The 15,704-nt window shown below is 42.3% G+C and overlaps 1 protein-coding gene and 1 long non-coding RNA gene across 4 annotated transcripts in view; one reads left to right on the plus strand and one right to left on the minus strand.

Annotated features, from left to right (window-relative positions):
* SEMA6A (semaphorin 6A) overlaps nt 1–15,704 on the plus strand; it is a 136,249-nt gene that overhangs the window by 102,652 nt on the left and 17,893 nt on the right. Inside the window, exons 16-19 of one of the 3 annotated variants that reach the window (XM_025923692.2) lie at nt 1,853–1,911; nt 4,139–4,159; nt 4,297–4,347; nt 10,021–10,185. In XM_025923692.2, the coding sequence (XP_025779477.1) occupies nt 1,853–1,911; nt 4,139–4,159; nt 4,297–4,347; nt 10,021–10,185 (296 nt within the window). The remainder of the gene's footprint in view (nt 1–1,852; nt 1,912–4,138; nt 4,160–4,296; nt 4,348–10,020; nt 10,186–15,704) is intronic. The other 2 variants (XM_025923694.2, XM_086705834.1) reach the window with 2 other exon arrangements.
* Nucleotides 1–15,704, minus strand: part of LOC147584534 (uncharacterized) — a 43,473-nt gene that overhangs the window by 13,071 nt on the left and 14,698 nt on the right. The window lies entirely within an intron of this gene.

Below are 15,704 nucleotides of genomic sequence, written 5' to 3' on the forward strand. Positions count from 1 at the left end.
CTTCATGGCACTCTGGACCTCTTCTCCTATCTCAGAATAGCTAGACAGACAGGAGGGCACATCTGATGACTGCCACAGGCAAAATTTGAGGGAAAGTATTCCCACAAGCAGAGCCAATGATAATTGTGAAGTCTGACTTGGAAATCTGACTAATGTGAAGGGTCAACTCACTATGTATCACTATATCAGCTCCACAAGTAGCAATATTGACATACTAGAGCTTTGTATCTTTTCATGGGGACCCTCGAAATGAAGGAGAAAAGATCTCAAAGCACAGGAGGGGAAGCTAACAAATGACCTATCTCCTTTCTACATTCAAGGTGTGACCAAAGGTAGTAAGACTGACTTTTAAAAATCATTTTTAAGTCGGGGTGCCTAGGTGGCTCAGTCGTTGGTCGTCCGACTTCGGCTCAGGTCATGATTTCATGGTTCGTGGGTTTGAGCCCTGTGTCGGGTTCTATGCTGACAGCTTGGAGCCTGGAGCCTGCTTCAGACTCTGGGGTCTCCCTCTTTCTCTGCCCCTCCCCTGCTCACGCTCTGTCTCTCTTTCTCTTTCTCTCAAAAATAAATAAATATTAAAATATATATGTATTTTTTAACCTGGGTGGCTTAGTCAGTTAAGCCTCTGACTCTTGATTTCAGCTGAGATTACGATCTCACGGTTCATGAGATCGAGCCCCCAGGTCGGGCTCCAGGACGGGCATGTAGCCTACTTGGGATTCTCTCTCTACCTCTCTCTCTCTGCCTCTCCCCTGCTCACGTGTGCACTCTCTCTCTCTCTCTCTCTCTCTCTCTCTCAAAACAAACTTTTAAAAATATCACTTTTAAGTCAATATGTGAATGCCAAAATTGTTCCCTTAAGGATTTACATATATATTTCATTGCTTAAAACATGGTGGAACTCTCCTTGAAGAGTGGTCTTCAGGGACTGAATACTGGCTTTCACTACCACTGAAAATCCTTATCCTTTGAATATGAATTTGATTTTTAACATAGAAAAAAAAACACTGGAAAACAAACATGGTGTATTATTAGATCAAGGTGTGACTTTCAAGCTACTTTTCCTATATGGTCCATAAAATAAACTCTAAAGGCAGCTGCAAAACAGAGTTTCAATTACGTCGTGAGAGGCGGTACAGAGTTCTCCCCCAAAAGGACAGTTCTCCCATGGATGATTCCAGTGTGCTTGTTTTAAAAATCAAAATATATATATTAAGATTGGTCTTGTTATAAAGCTCGTTCAGCCCGACGGTGACCAAGGAGACTTGAAAGAAAAGTCAGCATGAGGGTAATACTCCAGAGTCACAGGGCCACAGAGTCTCAGGTGGTCTCAGCCAAATGTACCACAATGTCCCATCCCCTCAAGGGAGCTCCATACCCACCAGCCAGTTGTTCCTTTGAACACTTTCTCATATAGGTTATTTCTGGGCAAGAAAATAAAGGTCTAGGAAGGCAGTGCTGGGGTCAAACAAAAAGTACAGAGCAAAAGACCTTTTCTTTTTTTTAATTTAGAGACTTCTGTATCACTTATAAAGAGTTATGTTGACATTTAAACTTTTTAAATGCTTAAGAGATGCTCAATCTGTAAAAGAAGGATATAAATAATCTGCAAACTAATTAACTCCCTGAATAATATCAGAATTAACTGCTCAAACCACGGAGAGTCACAGAAGACTCATTTCTGTAAACTTCGGAGACAAATTTTCAAGCTGTTATCTACTTCTTGTTTCTGCACCTGCTGCTCAAGTTATCAAACTGTGTTGGTTTCTTTAGTGAAACTTCAGACTCATTCTGGAGTAACAACTCATGATGTTGAATTTGTTTCTTTCTCTCTTTTTTTTTTTTTTTTAAGACTGACTTTTGAACAGGACATAGAACGTGGCAACACAGATGGCCTGGGAGACTGTCACAGTAAGTAAAGCTTTTTATCCACGCACATCTTGGTGCAAAGACCCTTTTATCGGACGGCCTAGAAACGTCACCCCACATGTGGCCCTAGTGCGGCTGGCACAAAAATATGCATAAGTAACAGAAATCATCTTCTACACATCAAATCAAGGAAACAGCATGTTATGAAGCCAGTGTTGTCGATGTCGTTGCTACAAATGCTGGCGCCTATTCCACGGTTACAGTGCTGTGGAACAAATTCACTCTAGAGGATAGTAATTATATCAGAGCAGTAAGTTAGATCAACATTTCCATTAAAAAAAACTAGTTTCAAAAAACGTGTTTTTACCCCGTAATTTTTAACTAAATAATAAAAAGACTGATTGCTGTACTCTAGCTTCTTAATTGAATGGGAGTGTTTTGTTCTTCTTGAACTTATCGACCAACAAAAGTAATTATTTTTCTAATGAGATTTATGTCTATTACCATTTGCAGTAAAGAAAATTTTCAGAAAGAACCCACTCAAGTAAAGGGTGACTCAAAATAACCTTTTTATAGGAATTAACCTTTTATGCTTAGCCCCAAGTTCATTTCCAAAATTATTAAATGGTAACATTTTAGTTGGAACTTAGTATAAAAGGTCCTGGTCAAATGTTTGCCCAGTTGTCCTGCGATCTGATTAGTATGGGTATTCTCCTGAAAATGTTTATTCATGCTAATTTAAAGAATTCCATTCTCTTAGAAAATACTTAGTTTGCAGTGTTTTAAATCTTTGAGCCATAAGTACTGAAATTTCTGACTCTAAGGTACCATTCAACTTTCTACCGTATCTTTTTTTGGAGATCAACTATAACCAAAGAGGGCTATGGGCATCCTCATCTCCAAATTTTTTGCTGTATTTATTTTGTTTCCAAATATTCAATATTGGCAAAAGCTTCTTCTAATATCTTCAAACACAGAATTTATTGAGTTCAGAAATCAACACGGGAGACAGTGGCATCACCAAAAGATCTGTGTTACTTGTGTGCAGTGAGACAGTTTGAGGTTTGATCAGTGGCTCTCAATCACATTGGTGCCTCATGGCTCCATTTTCAGGGAAACAAGTTTCAGTTTGTGCATGTGTCTATGTGAGCGAACTTAAATTAGCTGACTTCAGTGAATAATTTGCTTCATATTTTTAGGATCTGGTGGTATGGGCATCTGTAGAAAATAGGAGAGTCAACGGGAACTGAATAACTAAACACGTGAGAAATGTGAAAATGGTTGTTAACTGTCTCTATCACGTGTCCACAACACCAGTAGGGCTCACACCACATGTGTGTGTTCGGGCCAAGGAACCTACGGAAGCCTCTGTATCTAACACGGGGGAGATCCTCAGGCCCCAAGCCAGCGATTTACTCTTCAATCTCAGTGTTCAAGCCTCCGTGTTTTTGTGTGCTTCCTAACCTTGAACTCTATTACCGGTGCAACATTTAGGGTGCTGGCTTAGGGCAGGAGGTACACTTGACCTTCTGCTGCCTTTCCTAGTGGCTTCTCTGCTCTTTGTGCTCCTGCTGGAGTATGACCTGCTTCTATGAGACACATCTATTCACACAGAGGCACACAGAGGGTTCAGATAACTGGTGCACGGTGACTCTTGAACAGGATTGTAAAGGGAAATGGGGGAATCATGAAGAGTTGGTGTCAGAGTCTGGGTAGCAAGCAAGCTAAATGAGCCAGCGATAAGACCCAGACACATGCACATGTGTGCGTTGCCTATACGTGTATATGAGTATTTTTATTTTTGTTTTTAATTTCCCAATGAAAACCTATGATGAATTCAGAACATTGTGATACTGGACAGTTCCTTACAGCATGGTCGAGAGGATGAAATGAGAGAGAATATAAAGAAAACTGTTTTGCAAGTGTGGTCCGAGTGTCACTTATTTCGCCCACATACACACCCCACTGTACAGAGTAAGACACATAGAATGGCAGTTCCCATTGTTTCTACAAACTCTAGCTTTTTCTTTGAGTCTTGAAAACAAAGGCAGTGACTCTGAGGAAACTCACTCGGAAAAGAGAGGAGGATATGAAATCGGACCCAGTACGAAGCGTCTTGTATTACAAGCAGAAATTAAAAAGCATTTACTTAGTAGTGGGGATCATATGTTAGCATAATTCTGTATAAGCTCATTCCTACTTACGATGTAAGTCACACTAAGCACAGTGTTACACATTAAGTAACCTTCTCCTCCCTTTTGTCTTCCAGATTCCTTCGTGGCCCTGAATGGTAAGGAAGATATTACTCATGATTTAATATCGATGGAAATCTATGTGGGAAATCCTCTTCCACTAATCCTCTTGAGTATTTTCAAACCTTAGGTTTCTTTTTTAATTAATTTTTTATCCTCATTATTTTTTTTATAGACATTTCAACTCCTCTTCCAGATCATGAAATGTCTTACAACACAGTATATGGTCAGTTTATAGATTTTTTTTTTTTTTTTTTTTTTGTAATTTTAAGCCACTCATCCTGTGGTAGTTTATAGTTTTCATCCCTAAACATCACGGACCAGATTCTTTGTTACTTCAGGGCCCCAATTCACTAAAATTATTTCTTAATTTCACAGTGCTTCAAAAATCACTCTATGAGAGACAACTGACGTATGAGACTGGTTCCTACATTTTTAATCCACATAACGTGAAATTTGCCAACCTTAGGGAATTCGGTGAATATGTTTAATGAGTTCTTGAGGGAGAAGTAATTGCTTTTGGACACAAATTTATCCAAGATAAAAGAACAGTACTTGTAACTAATAGGCTGTAGCTCTTGACTGGTAAGAATACCATTCCCTAAAATGCTGACTTTCAGGGCAGTAACCTCTGCAGGGGAAAAAAAATCTAGACATCATGCAGACACCAGCCCTTACTAGGCAAACCTTTCCAATATCACATGGAAATTAGCCATCGAAATTTAAGTTCACAAAGAGTATGACTATTTAGACATATTTTCAGTGACAGTTCTTCAGAATGTATATAGGGAGGAGTGGTGTGGGGGGAATGATGTGCAAACAGGATTCCTCCCATTGTTTCCACTCTGAAATACACACTGTATTAAACAAAGCCATGAAGTCCATAAATAAAACATTCTGAGTTCTTTAGAAGACAACTTTAGAAGTGCACCACTACCGTTCTCAGAGTTCTCCCTAATGTTTGCGAGGATAAACCATTCGTGTATTTTTTAATGTTTATTTATTTTGAGAAAAAAAGACCGAGCGTGAGTGGAGGAGAGACAGGCAGAGAGAGGGAGAGAGAATCCCCAGCAGGTTCTGTTGTGTCAGCGCAGAGCCCTATGTGGGGCTCAATCTAACGAACCTCAAGATCATGACCCGAGCTGAAAGCAAAAGTTGGAGGCCTAACCGACTAAGCCACCCAGGCACCCCCGTGTGCTTTTGAAATATAATATAAAAACACATGTGATGGTAGATTTAATAAGCTTTGCATTATAATGGGGACCTAAGAGTTTCACAGATGCACATTTTATAGTTTTTGTGTTAAAAATCTGTAACAATTACAGTTCTAGGATGGTGTTTGTAGAGGTAACAAAGGAAGGGGGAAACAGGGAAAGAAAAGAGAGCAAGGCAGGTTTAGAATCTGAAGAAATAGTTCAAAATAGTTCAAAATAAACAAACGTGTTTAATAGCGCTATGTCCACTCTTCCTCTCTGTGTCTAATTGGCGTAAATAAAAAGCCTCTTTGAAAGTACTAAAGACCATGTGGTCCTAAATGAGCTAGCTGTGCATTTATGGAAAACAATGCCTGGTTTCTCCTTCCTGTTCTCCTGGTGGAGGGAGGCAGTGGGGAGCAGACGAGTCCACAGAATTCATCCACCTTTAGCCTTCTCTCATCTGTGACTCAAGCCAGTATACTGAAGACCAGCGACAAAGAAAAATTTCTCAGGAGGCAGATGTCATCTAGCTTAGCTCGCCCGTCAACAAGAGAACCCACTTAGCATCTACTCTCCTCCAATATCATACTCTGCAATCACTTCCTGTAATTGAATAATCTTCATCAGATATTGAGAAATCCAGGTCTTAAGTCTAATTGAACCAGCAACCTCCCTAGCATTCATCAACTGGACAAAGACCAATTTTAACTCCCAGGTAATTTCTCAAATAAGAAAGAATAATCAAACCATGGGATGCTTTTTGTGAACAAAAATCACTCTCCAATCTATGCTTCTCTCTTATTTCCTTTACAAAAGGAAAAGAACTTACTAATTCCTCCATATTAACACATGAGGCCTGTTCGTCCTCAGCTCTTGATCAGTGATTTCTGTGATGAAACTAAAGAAGAGCTGGACTTTTCCTTAATGATCCGGTCCGTTTTAGGCTAATTCCATCCAGTGTTAAGTGGTTAGATGATTGACCGCCAAAATGAGAACTCATCCAGACAGTACTTACGAAAGAAAACACAGAGACTTTCTTTTCACAAACTATTGTAAGAAATGCTTACTTTGCCGTTAGAAAACCTAGAATAGATTTAATTCACTCAGCAAATACGTGTTGAGTGCCTTCTGTGGTGCCAGGCACTGGACTAGACACTGTATTTCTCCCATCAAAGGAGGGACCAATGGGGCGCCTGGGTGGCTCAGTCAGTTAAGCGTCCAACTTTGGCTCAGGTCACCATCTTGTGGTTCGCTAATTCGAACCCCGTGTCGGGCTCTGTGCTGACAGCTCAGAGCCTGGAGCCTGCTTCAGATCCTGTGTCTCCCTCTCTCTCTCTCTGCCCCTTGCCCGCTCACACTGTCACTGTCTCTCACTCCCTCTCTCTCAAAAATAAACATTAAAAAAAATTGTTTTTTAAAAAGGAAGGACCAAATTACTATTTTTATCTGCATGGATATAGACTAGGAAGCCAACCACAAAGTCCAAAATACACCCACTGTTTCCAGCTGTGTCCTTTGCATGTCCCCATAAAATGTTCAGGGGCTGAGTGCAGGTTCATAAAGAGAGCCACAAAACTCAAACTGCCTAACCCAGAAAAAGGAATCATTACAATAAACCACGCAAACTCTCCGCTTGGCAAAAGTTCTGTGCAACACCAGTTACATATGTGAGAACCCCCTTTTTAGTGAATTGGACCCTATTTTCCTTCTTTCTCCCTTTCTTGTATTGATTTAATGTCTCTTGTTTTGTGTCTAATTGGCTACAGTCATTGTTAATAAGTATAGTAGTTTAAAGGGTCTCTAACCTCTGGAATCACAAAGACTTGTAGATATAGAGAAACAATATGATGCATATTAAAGTTAACTTCTAAAATCTATCTATTTCATTATATATTATAAGAATAATATATCAGGGGCACCTGGCTGGCACAGTCAGTAGAGCGTGCAACTCTGGATCCTCAGGGTCGTGAGTTTGAGCCCAACACTGGGTGGAGAGCTTACTTCAAAAAAAAAAAAAAAGAAGAAGAAGAAGATGTCATAAGGTCCACTGATTAAAATATGACCTTTCACAGTGGATTAACAAGACAAAATTATAGGTTCCAAACCTACTGACTTGTAATACCGTATCTACAAATGACTGCCTATTTTTGTAGCATGATTTTGGTTGCAGAGTCTCTTAATGAATGCACAAAAAATTATATAGCCTGTAGCGTCAGACGTTAAAAAGGAAGATAAGTGATTTCCTTTTAACGTGTTTAAGTTCAGAGAAGTAGCAATACTAATACACCTCTTTGATTTCAAACTAAGGACTGCTGTTTAATGATGCTTTTACAAGGCAGTCCTAAAACTTTTGAGAATTTCTTTGACTCTGATTCACCAGTGGCACGTGTTACCTGTCCTCACACATAAGTTCCAAAGAATACAAACCTCATGCTGCTCGACTTTTTTTTTTTTTTTTTAATTTTGAGTACATTGGATGCATGGTTTCTCTAGATTTACATATAGAAAATGGGGATGTGGTGGGTATTAGACTAACGCTTCAGCCATAGGAAGGAGCTGATTTCTCACATTTGTGTAAAGCATTTTCCTACCTAACTACCATCTGGTCCACATTAATTTCCTCTCATAGCCATAGCTTTCCATTACCAATGAGTTTTCCATGTATTTGCAGCATATGGTCCAGGAAATCTTTCGACGGAGAATGTGTCCCTTAGGCATATATTTCCCCTAGATTACCGTATTAAGAAATGTTCTCCCTAAACCATACTTAGGGCATTACCATAAAATTGCCCCTTGAACACAGTTAAATTGAAAGCACTCAAAATGCATATCAATTCAGGTAAAAGAAATTCTTGCTACTTGGAGAAAAGGGTTTGTTTGGTTTTTTTTTTCCTTCCCGCCTTTCTAACTCCCTACAAAGCAATGTCTCATTGTTTGCTTATGCTGGGTGCTGAATGCTCTCTTAGGCTGGCCATATATTTTGTTAGAGCGGTGCAGAATTCAAGAGTAGAAAACGGAGGCTACATTTTAGACCTCAGTATAAGCGAAAAAGAAATAAAAGAAATTCTGTATTTCCAAGTCCAGGTTAATTTCCCTACCTCTCTGTTCTCTTATCAGCACTGAGATGAGAAGCAAAACCCAGAAATGTAAAAAAATAAAAATTAAAAAAATAAAGTCTAGGTGCAGGCATTCCTGAGTTTGAAATGAACATGTTCTTAACAGTTGGATATAAACCAGACTTTGTGCAACAAAGCTGATGTCTGAGGCTGTGCAGAAGCCAAACAAACTCTACATAGAAAGCGGTTTCTTAAATGTTACTCAAGTTCTGTGGTGGCATTTAAGGGTGGTGCTTCCAGAGAAATCAATATAGCTTAGGTGAGCCACCTAGCTTCCCTGCTTCTTCCCCGCCATCTTTTGAACAAAATGTTGCCTGTCGCGTGCAGTATTAAATTCTCCTGGGAATCCAACTTCCCATGCTAACGGTAAAACAGAAGAATGCAGAGTATTGCTCATTCTAATCTTTCTTTCTGGTCACCAGTATTTTATTGAACACATACGTGGTGATCACAGCCCAAGGCTGGAACCACTTGTGAATCCACCCTACCTTCTACCAGAGGCACCGGTTACAAATTCGCAGTAGTTGCCTTGATACCTTTTTAAACATTGTTCGAGAGGCTGCTATAGGTAAGACAGTTTCATAGACTCTACTCGGAAATCACAGAGAGGTAAAGTTTTCTTTCTCCAAGAGAGAACAGGTAGTGGGGCTTCTTGAAATCATCTTGACAGTTCATACCAGAGCACCTGGTGCCACTTGTATTTAGCCTTGTGGCATGATGGGAGGAAAGCAGAGGAATGTGTTCACAGGAAAAATCCAGAGTGTCGGCCCTAACTCCCAACCTGGCCATTCTTTTTCTGATGTTTTCCTGTGGTAGGCTACTCTGGATCCCCAAAAGCTCTCCCTTTCTAATCTGAATCACGTCAGTCAGTGTGGCCTCAAGAACAACCTTTACGAGGTAGGAGTCATGAGACCGTGAAACTGGCTTTGCTGGAATGACACACAAAAGGCACAGCCAGAGCAACAAGGGGCGGCTGACGCTGCCATCCCAGGGAACCCGTGGTGGAGGCAGGTGGGCACTTCTCTCAGAAATAGGAAGTTTATGAGGCCAAGTCGAAGCTGAAAACCAGACACACCCTCCGTGAGAAAGACTCAGGACAGCGGCACTGTTTGTAACACTACCATGCACCTGCCCCGCCAGTGACACATGGTGACCCCCCCAGAGCAGACCCGTCCCACCTTGACCAGTGCTGAGGGAAGACCGAAGCCGGACACTAGGACTTCTTGAGCGTGTTCTGTGTGTCGGACACTGCTGGGTGCTTTCACCACCACGTCGCTTCTATCCTCCCAACGCGGGGAGGGAAGCAACATGCCCACTTGGCGCACAAGGAAAACGAAGGCCCGGAGAGATTGAGGGAGTCTCCCAGGCTCACCCAGAGAGCAGCCCAGATAGGATCTGGCCCTTCATCCTCTAACAGCCAGGGCGGGGAGTCTCCTGCTGAACCCCAACCCCTCAAGCCTGTTCTTTCTCAGGCCGTCTCCTTTCAGGCTTACCGCCGGCTCGGGTGTCCCGCTCTTGGCCTCTGTGCCGAGGAAATGTGGGGGTCTCCGCTGATGCTCTCCCTAACTGTATTTATGATGAAAACAGGGCACTCCAGTTCCCTCTTGCCCAGCACCACCACATCGGATGCAGCGGCTCAAGAGGGGTATGAGTCTAGGGCGGGAAAGCTGGACTGGAAGGACCTGCTGCACTCACCCGACAGCACAGACTCTTTGGGGGCGGTGTCTTCCCGTAATCACCAAGACCAGAAGGGTAAGGCCTTGGAAATGCCTCTTCCTCGGTGGGGAGAGGGAGGGAAAAGTGAGGAGGGCTGTGTAACTGCTTCCAGCTGAGCCACAGCAGCATCTCAGGCACCCCCAGCACACGATGCTCCCAAGCTTCCTCAAAAAACACCTCTCTGCACCAGGCTCGATCCTAAATTATACCCCCAGCGAGGAGAAACCACACAAAACAAATAACACATCCTTCTGAGGTTCCTCCATCCCAAAGGGGAGCAGCTTGGCCCAGTGCAGATCCTCCCCCCACCCCGGCTCCTCTGAGCTCAGGCCTCAACGCTGGGTCCTCTTCTCCCATTCCCTAACTGGATGGAATGCAGGGCCGGCCCCGGCGTGTGCATGTCATCAAAGTAAAGGCCCGTTTTAATGGGTGAGTGGAGAAAGCAGGGCAGAGCCTTTTCTGGCTGGTGGCATCTCTCACTCGCACGTGGTGCTGAATTTGAATAGAGCCGCGGTCCTGCAATGTACTGTAATTGCCCTTTGAGGACAACAGCTAAGACAAAAATATGTTATTTAATCAAGCAGAATTGCTATGCATTTAAAATGGAAAGGAAGCTGCACTCAATGAAAGGGACTCTACTGTGAACTGTCCTAAATTCTCCCCTGCTTTCTTTGCTCAACTAGAGACAGGAAATGTCCTCTTCTTTTCTCGCCAGTGGCTGCTTCTGGTAACACATCCTACTTTAGCTGCAGCTGCAACCAAAGAGGCCTTTACTTGTCCAAAAAACAGTCTTGTAAATCAGAGACTGAAAAGCCCAGTTATGTTGCGAGCTGTTTCCCCTCATTCAGAATTGTTCACTTCTATATGTTTTCAAGGGTTTCATCCAAGCAAGGGTTTGAGTCTCGAGGACGGACCAGCCATGATGACCCTTTGGAAGACCGTCTGTCATGTCTTCCCTCAGGGTTTTCTCTATACGTATTTCCACCTTGACTTTTAGATGATGTTTTCCAGGCAGACTCACATGCTCAATTTTCACCCTCTTTTTTGCAACTCACATCGTGAGAGTGCCATACGCTCTGCTGCTCTACGTGCTAAAAAGTGAAGATTGTAGCCCTTTTAACTTGTGCTCAAGCACGTTCCCATAATCACTTTGATTATTCTTCTATAACTTTTCATATTCCCTGGCCCAAATCTTAAAAACAGCAGCTTTTGTCTCAGCAGCCTCTTGAAGTTGGAGGCATCCCTCCCTTTACCATTCCCTAGAAAGCGCCAAGGTCCTCAGTGGTGGCACAGAACTATCACATCAGGCCACGAGCCCTAGCATGTGCCATTATTTGTTATGTGTGGCTCCAGATCGCAGATGTGGGAGTCTTGGCCGAGTCCTCAAGAAGAGACGGCTCTGTAAAATTGCTTCGTGTTTGCCCACTGCCAACTTTCTGAAAAACCAAACGGCCTTTCCAGTAAAGCATTAAATATGTCAGCCAAATATCTAGCTGTTGGTTACAATCATTTCCTCTTCACTTCACTGAGACGGGTGGCATGAATCTTCTCCAATCGTTAACTCCCCCAAGGGATGGAGGTTATCAAAGAGTCCAATTAACACTTTGACAGATCATTTTAAAATTCGGCATTGTTCATTCTCTTGGGTCTTATTATGAATATTGACAAAGCTGGAAGCAGTCTACAAATTGTCAGACAATGGTGGCAGAGGTGATTGCATGGGTGTTTAACATGATCACTGTTCTTGTGCTATTAACTCCTTGCCTTGCCCTGTCAAATTCGAGTTTGGTTTTTGACAATTGATTATGTTTTTGATGGGGCAATGACAACGGGTTGTTATGCAGAAAAAAAAATTTTTTTAATGTAGCTTAATGTTCCTTTTACCATGATTTTTATGATTTTAATTTCCATTTTGCTCTGAATTGTTTTTCTGTTTTAATGTTCACGATTTATTTCAAACTTCTGTTCTGTTTTGCCAAGCACTGTGTGGTTGGACTTGGTGATGGCGTTCCTCTGTTGGAAAAGTCCAGTTTCTTTTCTGACTCATTATGACGTCCCTTAGCCTGGCCCAATCTGTGATCTCCTCGCTTCTTCTCATTCCCTGATGTGGGTGCCTTAATGATGTCACATCCGTGTGTGCAGCATCTCCTGGGATGCGAGGGTTTCCTGGGTTTTGCGAGGGCCTCTGGCAGGTGCTCTTTTCACTGGGTCAATTGTCTCATGGGAATGTGACATTTGTGTGCCCCAGCTTTAGGAGCTAAATATACTCTGGAATTGTTTCTAAAATATCACACATTTCCCCGCTAAGCAGAAAATGTGTCCCGCTCACCAGCTAGCTAAGGAGTCAAGTGTCCCATGCCTTTTTTATTCTGGCTGAATAAAGGCCAGTGAGCAAAGGAGCCCACAGCTCTGCTCTGCAGACATGGTGAACACCACTGGGCTGGTCCCGCTCTGCCCCACCTCATCCTCCAAAAGATGCTGCATTTCCAGAGTATGTTTGCTTGCTGTTTTCTTTCTTTTCCTCGCTGTGTCTTTCGTCCTGATTTAATCCTGTGCGTCCCTCACATTCTGTCAAAGCACCAATCCTCACCTTGCAATCTAACCCCCTTCTGCTACCATTGTTCTCAGCCTCCCCCTTTCAAAATAATAGACCCAAGCCCTCTCTCTGCCCTTCTGTGGAATGTTCCAAGGCTCTTTCCTTCTACACTGTAAGTAGCATTCTGAGGCTGTATGTACACATACAGGCATACTAACAAAGCGTGAGAAGAGGCCTGTGAGGCTCGGAGAAGCATTATCACAGAAAATGAAGTAATTTTCTCTCTCAGTAACTGGCCTTGCCCTTCATTACCCTACTGGCCTTGTCTAATGTCTCTTGTCCTTACTGCTTTTCTTTAAAATTGCCTGATATCTTTCAAGCCCTAGATTCATTAGTAAAAACACAGCCAACTGCACTGTTTTATCTCTGGGTCCCTAGATGTCTGGAGCCGCTAGAGCCAGCCCTTTAATCACCAAGTTGATAAATTGGATGCAGCCCTGGCTACTTCTTTCTTGGTTTTGCCACATTTAAAAATATATATTATTTATTCATCTTATAACCATTGAGGTGGTAATGAGTAGTTACAAAGGGGCTCTAATTACATATGAATAAGAAAGAAAATCCACTTTATTTTTAGATCTGGCTTGTCTCCCCCCACCTCCCTTTCCACAGCAAAAGAAATAAGAGCTTTCTTTTTTAGGTTAGGCAATACTGAAAATTAATAGCCACTCTTGTGCCTCTTGTTTCTGACCAATAGTAATAATACTATAAAACCTTATTTCCAAGAAGACTGGAAGATACGTGAGGGAATTAGCCATGTACCGATCTGCCAAGAAAGCTGCGTAGCGTCAATATAACATGTAAATGCTGACCACTGGTGTTAGGTCCCAAGAATAAATCAGAACAGAAGGAAATCCCCTACTTCAGACTTGCGAGAGTTCTCGTGAGCTGTCAGAAAACAGATAAAATGGTCAACCTATACAGAGATGTTCCCATTTGAGTGGAAATGCCAGCACTGTCGTATGCTTATATATTTCGGTATACCTTTAAAGTGAGATGTCACCAATTACATTTAGTCAAGAGGATACACTCACTGCAGACAAGAAAAAGAGGTAGAAATAGAATTTAAATGTGCGATCAAATGAATAATTTAAACCAAAACATACAGTAGATGCTGAGTATGTTTTAATCAATGTACAAGCTATCTGTGTGAGCAATTTTACTTGGGGAAATAATATTACAGTAAGATACATAAAGTATGATGAGGAGTATATTGCCCACCCTTCCTCACAATCCTGAATAGAATTTTTTTTTTCTTTTTAAAAAAATTTTTTTAACATTTATTTATTTTTGAGAGACAGAGAGAGAGCATGAGCAGGGGAGGGGGAGGTGGGGGGGAGACACAGAATCCAAAGCAGGCTCCTGGTTCTGAGCTGTTTGTTAGCACAGAGCCCGACGCGAGGCTCTAACTCACAAACTGCAAGACGGTGACCTGAGCTGAAGTCGGACGCCTAACCGACTGAGCCACCCGGGCGCCCCCCTGAATAGAATTTTCTAAAATCACAGAGTTTATCAACAATTCCTCCAACGCAGGGTCACCTACAGCAGTAGGGCCCCCCCCCCCCAAGTAGGACATGCGGCACCTTACAAGAGATGATTTAGGTGCCTCTGGTGATCCTGGCATTGAGAGTACTGAATCCTGTGGAAGAAGGTCACATCACACCCTTTTTGTTTCTCTTTCAGTCTTCTGGGTTAGGTTGAGGAAGAAGTCTGTTTGAGGCTCTATCATTAACAACTCCCTTAACGTGCTACTCTCCTGCTTTGACAAGAAAAAAACAGGCTTTCGGCTAGGGGCTTCACCAGGCAGCTGTAGCTAGCTGGAATTAACACTGTTCTGCTTTTAATTACTTTTTTATGGTTACTTCCTATCTATGAAAAGTGACGTGCTTTTTTTTTCCCATTTGTGATAATGATATAAAGTTTCTATCTGAAATCTATTTTAAAGGTAATTTAAATAAAATACTAAGTAAACACAAATGCAGGAAGTGTAGGGATATAAAAATACTAAGCAAAGAGTATGGTCGGTGAGTCTCACTGGAATCACTGAAATTGTGGTACTGTAGTTGCCTGACTAAGCTTTGGGTAACTCTGGCCCAGGGCAATGATAGGAGCCGGGTGAGGATTAAACTCGCTTCTGCCTTTGGAAGGACAAGATGTAGAACCACCACGTTGCTGATGGCTGGGCTCTGAGTGCTGCAATGATACGATCCGGTGCTCTTCCAACTACTGAGCTCTCTAACTGGGGATGAGAAGTTTGGCCAAGTAGTTGTTTAGAGCAAAATGGATTCAGACTAAAAGGAAATCACTCATTCTAGCCTTGTTAAGCGTCTGGTGAGACTTTAGACCAGCAGTGAGCGCCCGAGTGATGCTTGCAGTGAGTTATTCCCCAAGTTGTGGCCTAGGGAGAGCTGAGCTTCGGCATTTCTGCTGCCAGTCTCCTTTTTTGAATTGGAAAGGACCCGTGCGTGATACAGTGTGTTCCCCTGACCTGGCAATAACCTACACTTGACCCTTTTTTCCCTGTGCTCTCATTCAAACTCTACCTATTCTGACTCTCAACCCCTCAGAGGTAGGCCTTCCTCATTAACAAGTTGAGAAATCCAGTTTGGGGTGAGTATCGTAGATACCAGAGCCTGGCCTTGAGTGCCCTTGCGTTTTAACAACCTCCAATGCTTCAAATCTAATGGATTGGGGAATTTCAAGGGCCCCAGTTCTCTCAATGGGGTAAGTTATTTCTTGGCTCCTATCAAGTCTTATGTAGGTGATCTTACACATGGGGAAAAGTATCACTGATGACAACAGTAAAGGAAGAAAAACAAGCTTCTCTTCTTTGCCTGACTCCTCAACTTGGGCCAGATTTTCTCTGCCATTTCCTCAGTAACATTACCATAACAAAAATGTTTTCTGAGGCGTCTCAAGCAAAATTTATTACTGGCTCCATAGCACAGTGTTGGACGCC

Source organism: Puma concolor, chromosome A1, assembly GCF_028749965.1.
Source record: "Puma concolor isolate L17-30 chromosome A1, mPumCon1.1.hap2, whole genome shotgun sequence".
Lineage (NCBI taxonomy): Eukaryota > Metazoa > Chordata > Mammalia > Carnivora > Felidae > Puma > Puma concolor.